This window comes from Cebus imitator, unplaced genomic scaffold (genome assembly GCF_001604975.1).
Source record: "Cebus imitator isolate Cc_AM_T3 unplaced genomic scaffold, Cebus_imitator-1.0 Scaffold175, whole genome shotgun sequence".
Lineage (NCBI taxonomy): Eukaryota > Metazoa > Chordata > Mammalia > Primates > Cebidae > Cebus > Cebus imitator.
The window spans coordinates 854,836-869,836 of NW_016107490.1; the positions used below are offsets into that span (position 1 = coordinate 854,836).

Sequence of the window (15,001 nt, forward strand, 5' to 3'; positions counted from 1 at the left end):
CTTTCAGAATCATTTTCTGTTATCACCTCTCACTGTTGTTGTTTTGGGGTCTTACCAAATTTCTTCCCACCTCAGGACCTTTGCGTATGTCCTTTTCTCTATGAAATGTTCTTCCTTTCCCACTTTGCCTGCTACCAATTCCTCATCCGTCAGGTCTCAAGTGTTACTCCCTCACAGTGTCACTCCCATGATCCTGCCTGACTGCTAAAATCAGCTCCTCCTATTATGGCTCCTAATAGAATCCTATAGTTTTTCTCAGTGTTTATTTAACAGCTGTTCCTTCTACAAGGCTCTAAGTTTTAAGAAGGCAGAGATGGTTTCTTTTATTACATTCTACCTCTTCAATTGAGCTCAAAGAATATTTGAGTGAGTGAATTAATCTGAATTGCTATATCTGGCCATTCCATCTTACCCTCTGTTCCAGCCCATCAACTTATCTTAGCCTTAGAGCATGATCACCATCTCTCATTGTTGTTCTTCACTCCTCAAGGCAGTGCTAAAGGAAGGCTGACACCAGGTTGTAGAGTTGTTTTTTTTTTTAACTTCATTTATTCCTTCAAAATATTTATTGAGCATCTGTACACTAGATACTATTCTAAATGTTTGGTGGTTCGCTCTTGGTGTGGGGACAAGGTTTGATGGTGCCAGGTCATTGCCCCATGAAGCCTTGCATGCATATGATATAGTCCAAAAGTTTCGGTCAACATAAATGAGGCTGTGCTCCTGAAGACATGATGCCTGAGATTTATCTTTGGCTCTAATACCTCCAAATCTCAAGGTGTGGTGGTATTAATCAGTTAATATGTTCTCTACCATATTACGGGTACATTGCTTTTCTAGAAGAGGGTGCTTGACATGGGTACTCCATGCCTTCCTTCAGTATGATCCTATCTGTACTACTTTTAGCAGAAATGTCCCTACAGTTTCCTGCATATGGTCAGTATTCATCTTTCCTTTCTGTTGCTACTGTAGAATTTTTTTCCTCTTTCCCCCTTGAAAATATTATATTGGATATTTCAATGGGAATATGGGAGCGGGGAGATAAACATCTACTTTTATCCTTACATTACACAGAAGTTTTCAAAGATTTTTTTCATCAGTCTATGGTCTCCTTACTCTCTGTTTCGCCTATTATCTATTTATTAGTTTATTTTTGTTATGAGTAGGAATTGGATTCCAGGAAAGTATTATGTACATTAAAAACTCAAGAGTATCCATGTAGTATGAATTATTCTGTAACAGATTGTCCAGACAGCTTCAGAGGAAGATTTCATGACTTGAGTAACATTTGCATTTCATAGTTGATTGAGTAGCCTTGTGAAATGAATCAGCACCGTCATAAATACTTCACACTATTGACTCGCTCCAATATATTGACATTTGAATGTTCATTACCCTTATCCACTCAATTCAACATTGCTAACTTTACTTCTAGGGAAGAAGGTTTTTGTAGCCTTTTTCTCTATTACTTGGAAGAAAAGAAGAGAGAAAGCTCCATGATGTATGAAAGGGCAGTAGAATTCTGTTTTATAAGTGAATTGAAGTGGCATCAGATGAGACCCAACCACATATGTGTGAAAATATGAAATAGGAAAATGTGGATAATATTTGGGTATAAAACTAGATTAGTATGTAAAAAAACACTGTCCTCAAAATAGAGTTGTTCTTTTAAACTATATAAATGGGGAATAAACTTAGAAGAAAGAATTTCCATGACTAGTTATGGTTGTTATCCATTAGAAAGACTTCATGAGAGTGGCTTATAAGTATCCTCTTAAATATCCTAGAAAAAGAGTAATTTTTTTAAATGTGCCTGAGATGACTAAATAAAGCATGGTCTTTTCAGAACTGAGATCAACATAATATGTCATTAATTTTATCCAATTGCTTACTGAAGTGGTCCCAATTATATGACCTTTTTTCCTCACCTGATATATCTGGTAGATAGGAGATAGAATAGAAGCAGTATTATATATACTTTTCCACCAGGAAAAGGAAGTATTTTTGATAAAGTAATATTACTTTTGGCTTTCTATATTGCAAAAAAAGGAATACATATTTCTTTAAACTATAAAGTATCTACTTTCTATGTAGTACTAAATTATCTTCCCTTAGGACCTTTTTAAAAAAATGAATGTGATGAAGGGACAGTGAGCATACTATTAGTTTCATTTTATAGAAATAACAAACATGAATTTTTCTTTGTTGTAATAAGTAAAAACTGTCAGAGGTCTAAAATAAAGCATTAATCTACTCTAACCCTTTGTATTCTATATGCTGACGTAACCCAATGTAATCTGTATGGTATATGCCTTCCACACCCTTTTCTATGTTCAAATTAATATATATTTGTATATACAGAAATAATATGTAAAACCAAAAAAAGTAAATGTAGTTTAGAATTACAATTTTAAAAAAATATGGTATTGGCTTAAGAACATACCTTTCTCATATATATCACTCTATATTCTATGTGGTTATCACACATGAGCAGTTAGTGTTAGCCTCCTGCTCAAGTCTCCAGTGATTTTCTATTGTCTATAGTAGTGATGTCCAACATAATTCTATAATGATGGAAATATTTTATAATCTATACTGTCCAATAGGGTAGCCACTAGCTGCATGTGGCTAATGTGCACTTGAAACATAACTGAATTTTTTATTTTGCTTAACTAATTAATTTTACTTATTTAAGACAGAGTCTCACTCTGTTGCCCAGTCTGGAGTGTAGTGGTGCAGTCACTACTCACTGTGGTCTTGACCTCCGGGATTCAAGCCACCTTCCCACCTCAGACTTCTGAGTAGCTGGAACTTAATGCATGCACCACCATGCCCAGCTAATTTTTGTATTTTGTGTAGAGATTGGGTCTCACCATGTTTCCCAGGCTCATCTCCAACTCCTCAGCTCAGGCGATCCTCCTGCCTTAGCCTTCCAAAATGCTGAGATTACAGGCATGAGTCACCACTCCCAGTGTCTTGATTCATTTACATGTAAATGGTCACAGGTGTTTCGTGACTACTGTATTATGAAGCAAAGGTCTATAATGTGAAGGCTAAATTCTTATCACTCAAAGTCTTGTATAATTTTAGCTCAGACAAGCTAAGCTGAAGAGCCACAGGTCCTAAAAATGAAAACTGAAAGACCTTAGATTATGTTTATTTTCTCTGGGAAAGGGAGCGGGTAGAGTGAGGGGTGCAGAAGTAGGTTTTGACTCTTGTTCCATAAACATCTGCATGTGTACAATGAAAAGCTTAAAGAAAAAAGCTTTTTGCCAAAGACACAGAAACAAAATCCCCCATTCTTCGAATGAGTGTTTTAAAAGATGTGGGCTAATACCTTCCTACTCAAGAGTATTCCCAGGATTGAGAAAATTGAGGAAGAACAATCATATCTAAGGAGATATTTACTACGCTAGGTTCTTTGCCATCTTCTCATTTAAACCTTAAAATACTCCTATAATATGTTTCCCTTCTTTTTGCCATTAAAGAAACTGTTTTCAGAAAATGATTAAAAAAAAACTGAATAGAAAAATGGGTAAAGCTATAAACAAAAAACTAATTTTCCAAAGTACAAATGCCTAATAAGCAAGTGAGAAGTTTCTGAACCTTACTAGTAATCAGAAAAATAAAAATTAAAGCAACACAATAATTTGTCATCTCATTGGGAAAATATAAAATTCTGAAAAACAGAAACAGGTAGTGTAGCAAGTATTCATTCAACAAGCATATATTTTATTGCTTGCTACATGCCAACATAAGAATTAGAATATGACACACCCAAAATATGCCACTTTGGTATAAGGATAATTTTAAGGTGAAAGCAATTGAGGAGCAGCAATGATATGGTTTGGCTCTGTGTCCCCACCCAAATCTCACCTCAAATTGTAATCGTCATGTGTTGAGGCAGAGGCCTGGTGGGAGGTGATTGGATCCTGGGGGTAGTTTCCCCCATGCTGTTCTTGTGATAGTGGGTGACTTCTCCCAAAATCCAATGGTTTTATAAGTGGCAGTTTCCCCTGCTCTCTCTCTTTCCTGCTGCCTTATGAAAAAGGTACTTGCTTCTCCTTTGCCTTCCACCATAATTATAAGTTTCTTGAAGCCTCCCCAGCCCTGCTAAACTGTGTGTCAATTAAACATCTTTCCTTTATAAACTACCCAGTCTTGGATATTTCTTAATAGCAGTGTGAAAATGGACTAATATGAGCACACACAAGAACTTTCTGGCCTCCTCCTTTCTGCCTGACAGTGGTGTATAAATTTCCCTTTGTAAAGGTAACATAGATTTCCATTTGTAAAAGTGTTTTCCTCTACAGCACCATAAGGAGGAGAATTATTCTTATCTGCCTAACAAAACTGACTAAACAAGCCTTACCTACGCTAGATTTCCTAGTCACTGTTCCACAGTTTATTGCCTCTAGGAGCCTTCATTTCTTTTGTCTAGTCACTTCTCCATAATATATTACACTTTGTTAAAATGGTATATACGCCCCCAAGTTTAATTGCTTCCATGGGTTTTCATTTCCTTTCTGTGACACCCTATGCACATAAAAAAATTTAGCACTAATAAAGATACTACATCTTTTTTTTTCCTGTTAATCTGCCTTTTGTCAATTGAATATGCAAGCCCCAACTACACAACCTTCAGCCAGCACTATTGGTGCTGATGAAATAAGACTGATTAACATCTCTGCTTTCTTGATAATTTGGAATAAAATTTAAAATGCCTAATTATTCATCTAAAGAAAAATGGTTAAATGATGATACAACTACACTATGGAATATTAGAAAACATGTACAACTAGAATATGATAAAATATTTATATATTGATGTAGGTTGCGGAAGCCACGATACTATTAGTTGTTAAAAATCAAGATGTGAAACAAGTAATTATCTGATTTACGTGAAAATAAAACAATTTTAAAACTATTATACAACCTGCATCATCCTGGCCAGTTTACACCCTCATTATGAAAAGATCCTCAGCATAGGATCATATTCCAAGAAACAACTCTCCTGCAGCCAAAGATAACTGAAAGCAATGTGCATCCTTATTGCACTTCCTCAGAACATTGCCAAAAGGGGAAGTACATTTAACTCTTAAAAATGCTCTTTTTCTTTCTCTTTCAGTCTCAGTTATCTCAGAGCAGCTGTTCTCCACAAAAACTCTCATATTCCTCTCTCCTTATTCCCTAAAAATTTCTCCTATATCCAACAGGATTGAATTTTTGTCTTTTCTCTTTCTATTCTAGCTTTCTTTATTATTTTTCTCCCTAGCATTTCTTTTTATTTCAGTATGAATTCCCTGGCTTCCTGAGATCACACCTTGTCTTTCCCCAAATCTTTACCCCATTAAGCATACGAAAGGCTCAGGATTTAGTGACTAATTGTTTAAGGATAGGGGGATCCTATCCTTAAACAATTTGACACATGACTGGAGAGGGAGAGAATGTTTGTTATACTATTAATTTAAAAAAGCAGAATAAAAATATTATATACATGCAATTTGAGTACAACTATGGAAAGCATATAACCTAAAACCTTCTACAGGATAAAAACTAAAATACTGAAAGGAAATGCACTAAAATGTTAACAGAGATTATTTTAAAATTGTTTTTCTATGAGTGATTTATTCCTCTATAATTACTTCTTGATATTTTCCTTAATATTTATTATAAGGATGTATTTTATGATTTAATTTTAGGGTTTTTTTTTTTTTGAGACAGAGTCTTGCTCTGTTGCTCAGACTGGAGTACAGTGTTGTGATCATAGCTCACTGCAGCCTCAATCTCCCAGGCTCCCAATCCTTCCACCTCAGCCTCCTGAGTAGCTGGGAATACAGGCAGACACTACCATACCTGGCTAAATTTTTACTTTTTATTAATAATTTTTGGTAGAGACAGTATCTCACTATGTTGCCCAGGTAAGGATATATTTTATAATAAATGGATTTAAATATTAGTATATCTTAAGAAATTTGATAATTGTGTATATCTCAGCTGGAATCTGCATTTTTTGCTCATTTCTAGATCCAGAGACATCTGAGTCTATTTGCCTGAAATAACAAGGAATCTTCAGTGAGATAACTCAATATAACAGGTAAGAGAAATCAGGAAGACTAGGTTTATTCAATAACTTTTCTGATATTTAAAGGACAAAAAATCTGAATATAACATAGTATCTTTCACTTGTTGTGTACATTAGCTCCCAACTGCATGGTTAGGTCCTGAAATTGGCAGTGAGACTTGGAAGAAAATCTAAATGCATTAATAATATAATGTAAATACACTGTTTACATTAAAACATTGGTTACATTTAACATTGGTTAGCCCCTATAGTGGAAGTAGTAAAGCAGTAAGAGAAATTGTGACCCAAACGGCCAAGAGAAACCTTGCTTCTGTGTGGATCATAAGTTGATTTAAGTGTCTTAAGGGCTCCAGAAAACCCAGGTCCATTTTGATGCCTTGAAAGCTACAGAGTGTCAGGGATAGAGCAGTGTGGAAGAAGGCAGCTAGCGACACTAGCCAGGTACTTCCACCTAGTTTGTTAGGTAAACTATGGCTGAACAGTAGATATCAACCAAAAGGTTCATAGCAGGACAGAGAAAATGATGGAGCAGATCTGAGATAGTCTTTAGGAATGGCCAAAAATATTTGGGGAATAGAAGGTTCTTTCAAGTCCCTTAGAGGATGTTATTGCAGTTGAATGAAAGGAGAGCCTAAAAACATGGCTTACATGACACACAGGAAATCTGTTTCTTACCTCTCCTCCAAATGCATCATCAACTCTATTCTTATTGAATATTCAGCTTCTGCTTAAAAATCATTCAGCCAGCTCCTCTTCCTCCTCATCCAGCTCATGTTTTTGGTTACTGTAGGCATGTTAATTGGGGGAAAAAAGGATGTAGAGTGTAAATATAGTCTTATGATTAACGTTTTATGGTGCTTGTATTTGGGGAATGGACAGGGTAAGAATCATACCACTTTTGGCTAATCAATATTTGGTTTACTACATTCAATTATTTGAGAGATAATTTGATACATACTTGTATTTAGATTGTTTGGCATCAGGGCTCTACAAATTAACATCCTTAAAAAATTTTATTGAACCTTTTGACTATAAATGAAAAATGAAATTCTAAGCCCCTTAACTAACTGAATGGACTCTTCTTTTCAGCCAAAGTTATTCCAGAGCATTCCAAAGTTAGCTGGAAACACCAATTCAGACCATGATGGAAATGGGTGGTTAGGTATGCCTCATTATACCTTCCTCCCTTTAAATTTCCACACAACTGACCAGCATTAATATTAAAGCACAGACCTTAAGACTGTCAAGACAGACTCTTTGTAGCAATAAGATACCAACATGACAGATAGCAGGCCCTGAAAAAATTGATGTCTTTTACCCCCAAATATATTTCTTTGACATGTTTTGAAATGGCCCTGCAAACTTTCTCTTGTGGAGAAAACCTACATTCTGTAGAGAATCCCCTTCCCTTTCCAAGTCTTTTTCCTGATCCAGGAGAGAATTAACTAAGAATCTGACATCTTTTTAAGTCTGATAAGAAACATTTACAGTCCATTCTCTCTGAAGCCTGCTACCTGGAGGCTCCATCAGTAACCTAATACCCTTGGTCTCCATAGCCCCTTATCTTAACCCAGATATTCCTTTCTGTTGATTCCAGATCTTTAGATAAACTCAGAAACTCTTTGAATCCACCTATGACCTGGAACCCTCCACCCCGCATTCAAGCTGTCGGGCCTTTCCAGATTGAACCAATGTATATTTTACAAGTATTGATTGATGTCTTCTGTCTCTCTAAAACATATAAAACCAAACTGTAGTCCAATCATCTTGAACACATATTCTTCGAACCTCCTGAGGCTATATCCTGGGCATGTCCTTAACCTTGGCAAAACAAACTTCCAAATCGATTGAGACTTAGATACTTTTGGTTTACATGACATACTGACATGACATTTTAAATTATTTTTAATATTCGAATCCTTCATTTATATAGACAAACAAGAATTGTGTCATTTGGACGATTAAGTTTTTTACTTTGTAATGATCTTATATGTAAAGAATGCAGAGGACACAGAAATTTGGTCTGATTGTATATCTGATGTACTTGGAATTCTATTTACCTGAATTCTACTATTTTCAAAATTTCTATGTCAGGAACTGCTTAGCTGTTTAGAGATTGTGAGTTTGAGTGCAAATGGCCCCTGACTTTATAAAACAAAAAACTAGCTCTTCTTTGGCAGGCAAAATGCTTCCACTGATGTGATCTCCTTATTTCACTTTAAATAACAAAAATTGGCTTTTTCTGAATGTTTTGTCTATGCATCATCTTTAACACTTTAATTGATTTGAAATGATCTTGGCCTTGTAAAGTATGCTCACTAAATGGCTGGGTATTTCTTTTTCTTTTTAACCAATGTGAGCATTTTACAGCACCTGGTTTTTTGAAAAGCAGAACCCATGCCATACCTACCAGTTGGCATACAGCCAAGAAAGTCCTTTTGTGTGTGTGTGTGTTTGTGGTGAATCATTCACAGCCTGTAAGATCTATCAAAATAGCTTTGTTTGAAAACCTTGTTTTCCCCATATATTTTTTTTGATGACTCACACTTCAGTGCTTTCATGTCTAGATTCTCTTTTCTTTCTTGTTTCTCATCATGTTCATTCAGAAGATGTTCTTTCACTAGTTCCAAAATTTGTATTTCTATATTCTGTCAGTTTTCATCTTGAAACATACACACAGCAATATGCTCTGAATCATAAAATTCTGCATTAAATCCCAACACTTAAAGAAAACACATATTCTCAATACAGGTTTACCTGCTCTTCTCTTGCCATTTTTATTTAGTACAAATTTATTAACATTTAAAAATCACTGGCACTTAAGAAACTTGAATCTTAATTTTACTCTTAGGAAGATTTTGGCTGCAAGAAACATAAAAACCAATGCTGGGTGGTTTAAATGATAAGAACACTTAACACCTCATGGATGAATACGAAAATAAGGTGGTTCAGGATTAGCTGAATTAGTAGTTCAATAATGGCTTCAAAGACTCAGGATCTTCCCATGTTTCTCTTTTGCCATTCTTTTAAATCTATTTTATTGAGGAATAATTTATATAAAATTCGATTTTAAGCGTATAGAGGAATTTTGACAAATGTATAATAATACATCTACTACCACAATAAAGAAATTTAACATTTGCAACGTTTCAGCTCTTTGCAGTCAAGCCTAGCTCTTCAATTTTGAATAAATGATTACATTGTATATACTCCATTGTGTCTTCTTTCTTTCACATAGAATCATGCTTTTGAGATTCATCCAGCTTGTTGACTGTATTCGTACTTTGCTCCTTTTTATTGCTGAATGATAATCCATTATATAGTAGATAGTTTGTTTGTTCATTTACCAGTTGATGGAAATTTATCTCCAGTTTTTGGCTATTACATATAAAACTGCTCTAAAGATTCCCCTACAAGTCTTTGTGTGGACACAGGTTTCAATTTATCTTGGGTAAATATGCAAATGCTGGGTTGTATGTTAATTACATGTTTGACATTATAAGAACCTGCCAATCTGTTTTCCAAAGTGGCTGTACCATCAACAGCAGTATAAGAGAGTTCCAAGTTGTTCCAAATCCTTATTAACACTTGGTAACTTAATAAAGGTTTTCATTTTGATGTAAATTGTCAATTTCTTCTTTTTAGGTTTCCAGCTTAAAAATTTTTTGTTCCTTACAAGTACACACATTCAAAGATTTTAGATTTTCTGCCAGGTTTTCTCTAAAAAGTTTTAGATTTAGATCTTGTATTTACATTTAGCTGTATGATCAATTTCAAGTTAATTTTTACATGAGGTATGAATTAGGGTTGAGGTTTTTTGCTTTCTTCTTCTTCTTTTTTTTTTTTTTTTTTTTTTTTTTTTTTTTTTTTTTTTTTTTTTTTTTTTTTTTTTTTTTGAGACAGAATCTCTCTCTGTTGCCCAGGTTGGAGTGCAGTGGTACAACCTCGGCTCACTGCAATCTCAGCTCAATGCAATCTCCACCTCCTGGGTTCAAGTGATTCTCCTGTCTCAGCCTCCCTAGTAGCTGGGACTACAGGTGTTTGCCACCACTCATGGCTAATTTCTTTTTTGTATTTTTAGTAGAGACAGGTTTCACTGTGTTAGCCAGGATGGTCTTGATCTCCTGACCTCGTGATCTGCCTGCCTCGGCCTCCCAAAGTGCTGGGATTACAGACATGAGCCACTGCGCCTAGCCTCTTTCTTTTGTGTACATATGGATGTCTAGCTGTTCTAACATCATTTGTTGAGTATCCTACCATTCCTGGGGCTTTAGGTTTATACTTTCTCTGACCTTCATGGTCACAAAATGACTGCAGCCATTTTAAGCATCACATCACATACTATATCTTTCAAGAATGTGTCCAGGAAACTTTTTTTCACCTCTTATTACCTAGATTCAACACGTTTATTTTGTACTGTCTAAACCAATCATTGAAATTGGAATGGAGCCACTATGATTCATTTATTCATTCAACAAGGAAATGGTTGTCTATATCTCTTCTAGGCATTGGGGATACAGTAGTAACGAAAACAGGCAAAAATCTTGCCTGACCTCATGAAACATACAATTTACTGAAAAAACTGTCTTTTGTCAAAATAAATAATAAATTGTATAATATATTGCTGTATAGCAGTAAGTACTAGGGGAAAATACAGGGAAAGAAGCTATGAAATATTGTGGGTGGGTTGAAATTTCGGATAGGATTGGTTCAGGAAAGGTCTCATCGAATTAACTTTTAAATAAAGACCTAAAGAAAGTGATGGAGTAGGCCATACAAACACGAGGTTGAAGAGTGGTCCAGGTGGCAGGAAATGTGCAAAGTTCTTGAGATCAGCAGGCCACTGTAGTTGAAGAGAGTAATAGGAGATTGGGGAGTCGGGTGCATAATAGGTAGATCACTGTTGTTTTCTACCAGTGGCAAGTTTGGCAAAATTTGTTAATGTTAGGGGACATTTTGGTTGTCATAACTTGTGTGGGAGGGAGTGCTCGGGAGACTAGGGATACTGCTAAATATCCTACAATGCACAGGATATTTAGCAGTATCCTTTCAATCCTCCTCCTCCTCCAACCCCAACAAAGAATTATCCAGGCTGTCAATAGTGCCCAGGTGGAGAAATGCTGTTTAAGGTCATAGTGAAGATTGGCTAGTAGTGAGTAAATTGGAATGACACTGAATTGTTTTAAGCTCAGGAATTATTTAAGTTTTAAGGACCATATGGCTATTTGTTTTGAAAAGACTAAAGGGGCAAGAAGGTATAAAACATGTAGGAGGGTATTACAATTACCTAGAGAAAAAATATGGTTTGAGCCAGAATGCCGGTAAGGGTGCTAAGTGATAGATGCTGAGTGTATTTTGAAGGTTGAGCAAACAGGATTTACTAACACACGGGATACATATATACCTACAGGGAGGGAGAGGAACCACCTATAAGTAATCTGCTGTGGCTGGTACTGAAGTTGTGTCCTCCCAAAAGGGACCTGGGGAAGTGGTGGAAAGCTCAACAAATTTGGAAAGGAGGAAAGAGTACCTAATATGGATATTAGGATCGGTAACCAATTGCATCTGTTACATATATATCTTAGGGAAATAAGAATGAACACTGTTGGGCCAGTAAATGCCTCGCAGGGCACAATTATTCTATAGACTAAGTTTCTTTTAAAAACACTTTTTTTTGTTTGTTTTTAGAAATGTCTTCTCATGCCATCTTTCATTTTGGTGATAGTTTGAAAGATGTAGAAGGTCCCAATTCCTTAGTCTATCAAAGTCATTAAGGGGCTTCAATTTTCCTTTCAGTATTTTCATCCCAACCAATTATCGGTGGTTCCTATGTAGAATGCTGACGTATTGTTTAATAACCTTTTTCTAAGCATTTGTTTGGTCTAGTCTAAAACATAAGCTTACCATGAGTCTTCCCGCCCCACCCTCCCAACACTCCAAGATGGAGTTTCACGTTTGTTGCCCAGGCTGGAGTGCAATGGCACAATCTCAGCTCACTGCAACCTCCGCCTCCCGGGTTCAAGTGCTTCTCCTGCCTCAACCTCCCAAGTAGCTGGGATTACAGGCGTCCACCACCACGCCTGTCTATTTTTGTGTATTTTTGGTAGAGACGAGGTTTCGCCCCATTGGCCAGGCTGGTCTCGAACTCCTGACCTCAGATGATTCACCCACCTCGGCCTCCCAAAGTGCTGGGGATTACAGGCGTGTGCCACCGCCCCTGGCCATTATGAATCTTTATATATTAGAAAAGTGCTTAATAAAGTCCTCACCTTATTGTCATAATTTTATAGACCTTATAATCTAATAACTAGGATTATTTCCATTTCAAAGACACAAAACCTGAAGTTTGCAATTACGTTGTTAAAATTATCCGACGATTAATGACAGAAATAGGTCCTGAACCAATATGCCTTTGAGAATTTAAAGGCGGGGAGTTACAGGCCCCCGTAACTGGAATCTTCGCTAGTACCACTAGTTGTTCGGCGAGAGCTCGGTAAGGCCTGGCCATTCGGAAGCTCGTGGTACTCAGGTCATGATACGGGAGACCTAACACTCCTCCTGCACAAATCCATGTCCTGCTTATTTCGTCCCAAACTCGTGTGGCGGCGGCTATTCGTCCAGGCGCTGGCGGGCCAGGGTGGAGGTAATAACACAGCTCGCGTTCCCTTTGTAGCCGCGCCCTCTCCTTCCTCTGGGCGTCTCCAGGGCGTGGACAGGCCGCTGGAAGGAACCGGCTGCGGCCTGCGCGAGGTTCCGAGGGCCGCTGCACCACGAGGCCGACACAGCTGGAGAGAAGTTAGAAAGGGCCTACCGCAGGCCTGCTGGAGTGCTGGGCCCGCCTCCCCGCGGGATTGCAGGCCCGGGGCCCCGCCCAGTGCTGAGCGGCAGGCGGGAGGCGGGAGGCGGCAGGCGGCGCGCGCTACCCGGCAGCGGGGGACACTGAGGCCCGGTCAGTTTCTCGGTCAGGGGTCCGAGGGTGAGAGGCTGCACCCCCGCACTTCCGCAGCCCAGCTCTCCGCTCGTAGTGCCCTAGCCGCTGCCCCGCCCGGGGAAGGGCTGCGGTCGGAGTGAGACGCCAGGGCTCCGGGCCGTGTCCCGGGCCGCGTCCCAGCCCCCGGCCCTCAGCCCCGGCTCAGGCAGGGTCGCTGCTTCCGCGTTTCGTTCCTGGCTTTTTCCCCGCTTGGAGTGAGAACCAGGAGTCTCCTTCATCTCCGGTTTGCCAAAAGCGGGGTCCGAGGTGTTAGCGGAAAAGAGGGTGGAGTTTGTCTTTTTGCCGGTGCAGAGAGAACTTGGGGCGGGAAGTTAGTTCGCTGCGCGGTAGTGGAGGCCCGGGGATGGCCGGGGGTCCCTGGTGGGCCAAGCACGGACGGACCGGGCAGCTGAGCGGCGCTGCTCTCGTTGATTGACGCAGGGTCAGGGGCCGCGGCGGGGTTGGAGGTCAGCCCTGGCTTATGTTAACCTCTGGGTACCAGTTTGCCCGGAAGCTCATGTTGAGGACTTCATCTTAGCCCCGGAAGGCACCCAGAAGCTGAAGGGACACCGTGACAGGGACTGGCCCTGAGAGGAGGCTGTCGCTTCCCGGAGCAGATGAACTCGGGACCCGCCCCCAGGATGTGACTTTCATAGGGTCTCCTTTCTCGCCTCAAGTCCTGATGCTGCTGTCTTGCCCCAAAGTGTGTTTATCCTCTTGATAATTATTTAGAATTTATGCCTTAATCAGTAGTTTACACTTCGAAGACTTTAAGTTTTAAATCAGCAGATCTGTACTAGGCACCAGCATCTATAATGTACTGGTGAAGGGAAACCTCCACAAAAACTTCCTATTTTAGAATACAATCAATGCTCTAGGCACGGTTCACCATCCAAATTCCTAGCTTCCCTTGTGTGCTTATCAGGAGGACAGGTGAATAATGTTAAAGATAGAAGCAGCGACTCTACCCAGGACGACGCTGCTAAGTAGAAAAGCAGGGCATTGGATTAAGTGAAGGAGGAAGAACCTGTTAAAGGAAAAACAGACACTTTCTCTTACGGAAGATAAGGTTACATAAAGAAAACTTTACATTTATGTATATATGTTTATAGTTAACTTTCATATCAAAAGCCCTTAATAGTTTTTAAAAATTCTTCAGAAATACTTAGAGGATCATGGTTACCTTTTCAGGAATGTATGCTAGCGCATATATTTATGTATGTGTGTATATATATATATATATATATATACTTCCCCTAAGAAATTTTCTCTTTTGACTCAAAATCTCCCATTGAAAAATTTGATAACCTGTGTACAATTAGTTGATTAAAGTTGCATGGCTATACTATGGAGATTATGCTTTTGTTGGTGGTGGCACAGCAGTAATCTGCAAGGCAGTAATCTCTGGGTACCTTCCTAGGGCTAAGATGAAGTCCTCAACGCGAGTTTTATGGCAAATCTCATCACATTTCACTGTGATGAACTGAGAAGGAGAGAGTAAGAGGACAAAATGCTGAGAATATTTTGGCAGCCTGGGAACTACCCCATGGCCTAGTATTCTGCTAAATTATATATCCATAAAAATCCCTGGCTCATGTAATAAACGTTTACTGAGTACCTCCATGGTGTCATATGCTTTGCTTGGTGGTGGTGATGTCCATTGCCATTGTCTGTTTTCCCAATCCGCTTCTTTGTTCTTTTCTAGTGACTGAAGACCCTCTCATTTTTAACGCTTCACATTCTCAATGAAAGCAATAATTCCATGTATATGAAATATATTTTCTTTTTTCATTGGAAATTGTTAATTTCTTGTTTCTTAAGATTTATCCTGCACTGTTAATATGTGCTTATGTGCTATAGACCCCCTAAATGAATTTTGGAAATATATTAAATGACATTTGATTGATTCTGTTTTTTTTTTTTTTTTTTTTTTTTTTTTTTTTTTT

The 15,001-nt window shown here is 38.3% G+C and overlaps 1 protein-coding gene across 5 annotated transcripts in view; it reads left to right on the plus strand.

Moving 5' to 3' along the window:
* The first annotated feature begins 6,076 nt into the window (after positions 1–6,076).
* VRK2 (VRK serine/threonine kinase 2) overlaps positions 6,077–15,001 on the plus strand; it is a 109,171-nt gene continuing 100,246 nt past the window's right edge. For 2 of the 5 annotated variants that reach the window (XM_017544965.2, XM_037744445.1), the window contains exon 1: positions 12,752–13,034. Coding sequence is in view for 1 of the 5 variants with exons in the window: in XM_017544964.2 (XP_017400453.2) it covers positions 12,656–12,728 (73 nt within the window). In the remaining 4 variants the exon portion in view is untranslated. Of the gene's footprint in view, positions 6,098–12,591; positions 12,729–12,751; positions 13,047–15,001 lie in introns of those variants that run through there. The other 3 variants (XM_017544967.2, XM_017544964.2, XM_017544966.2) reach the window with 3 other exon arrangements.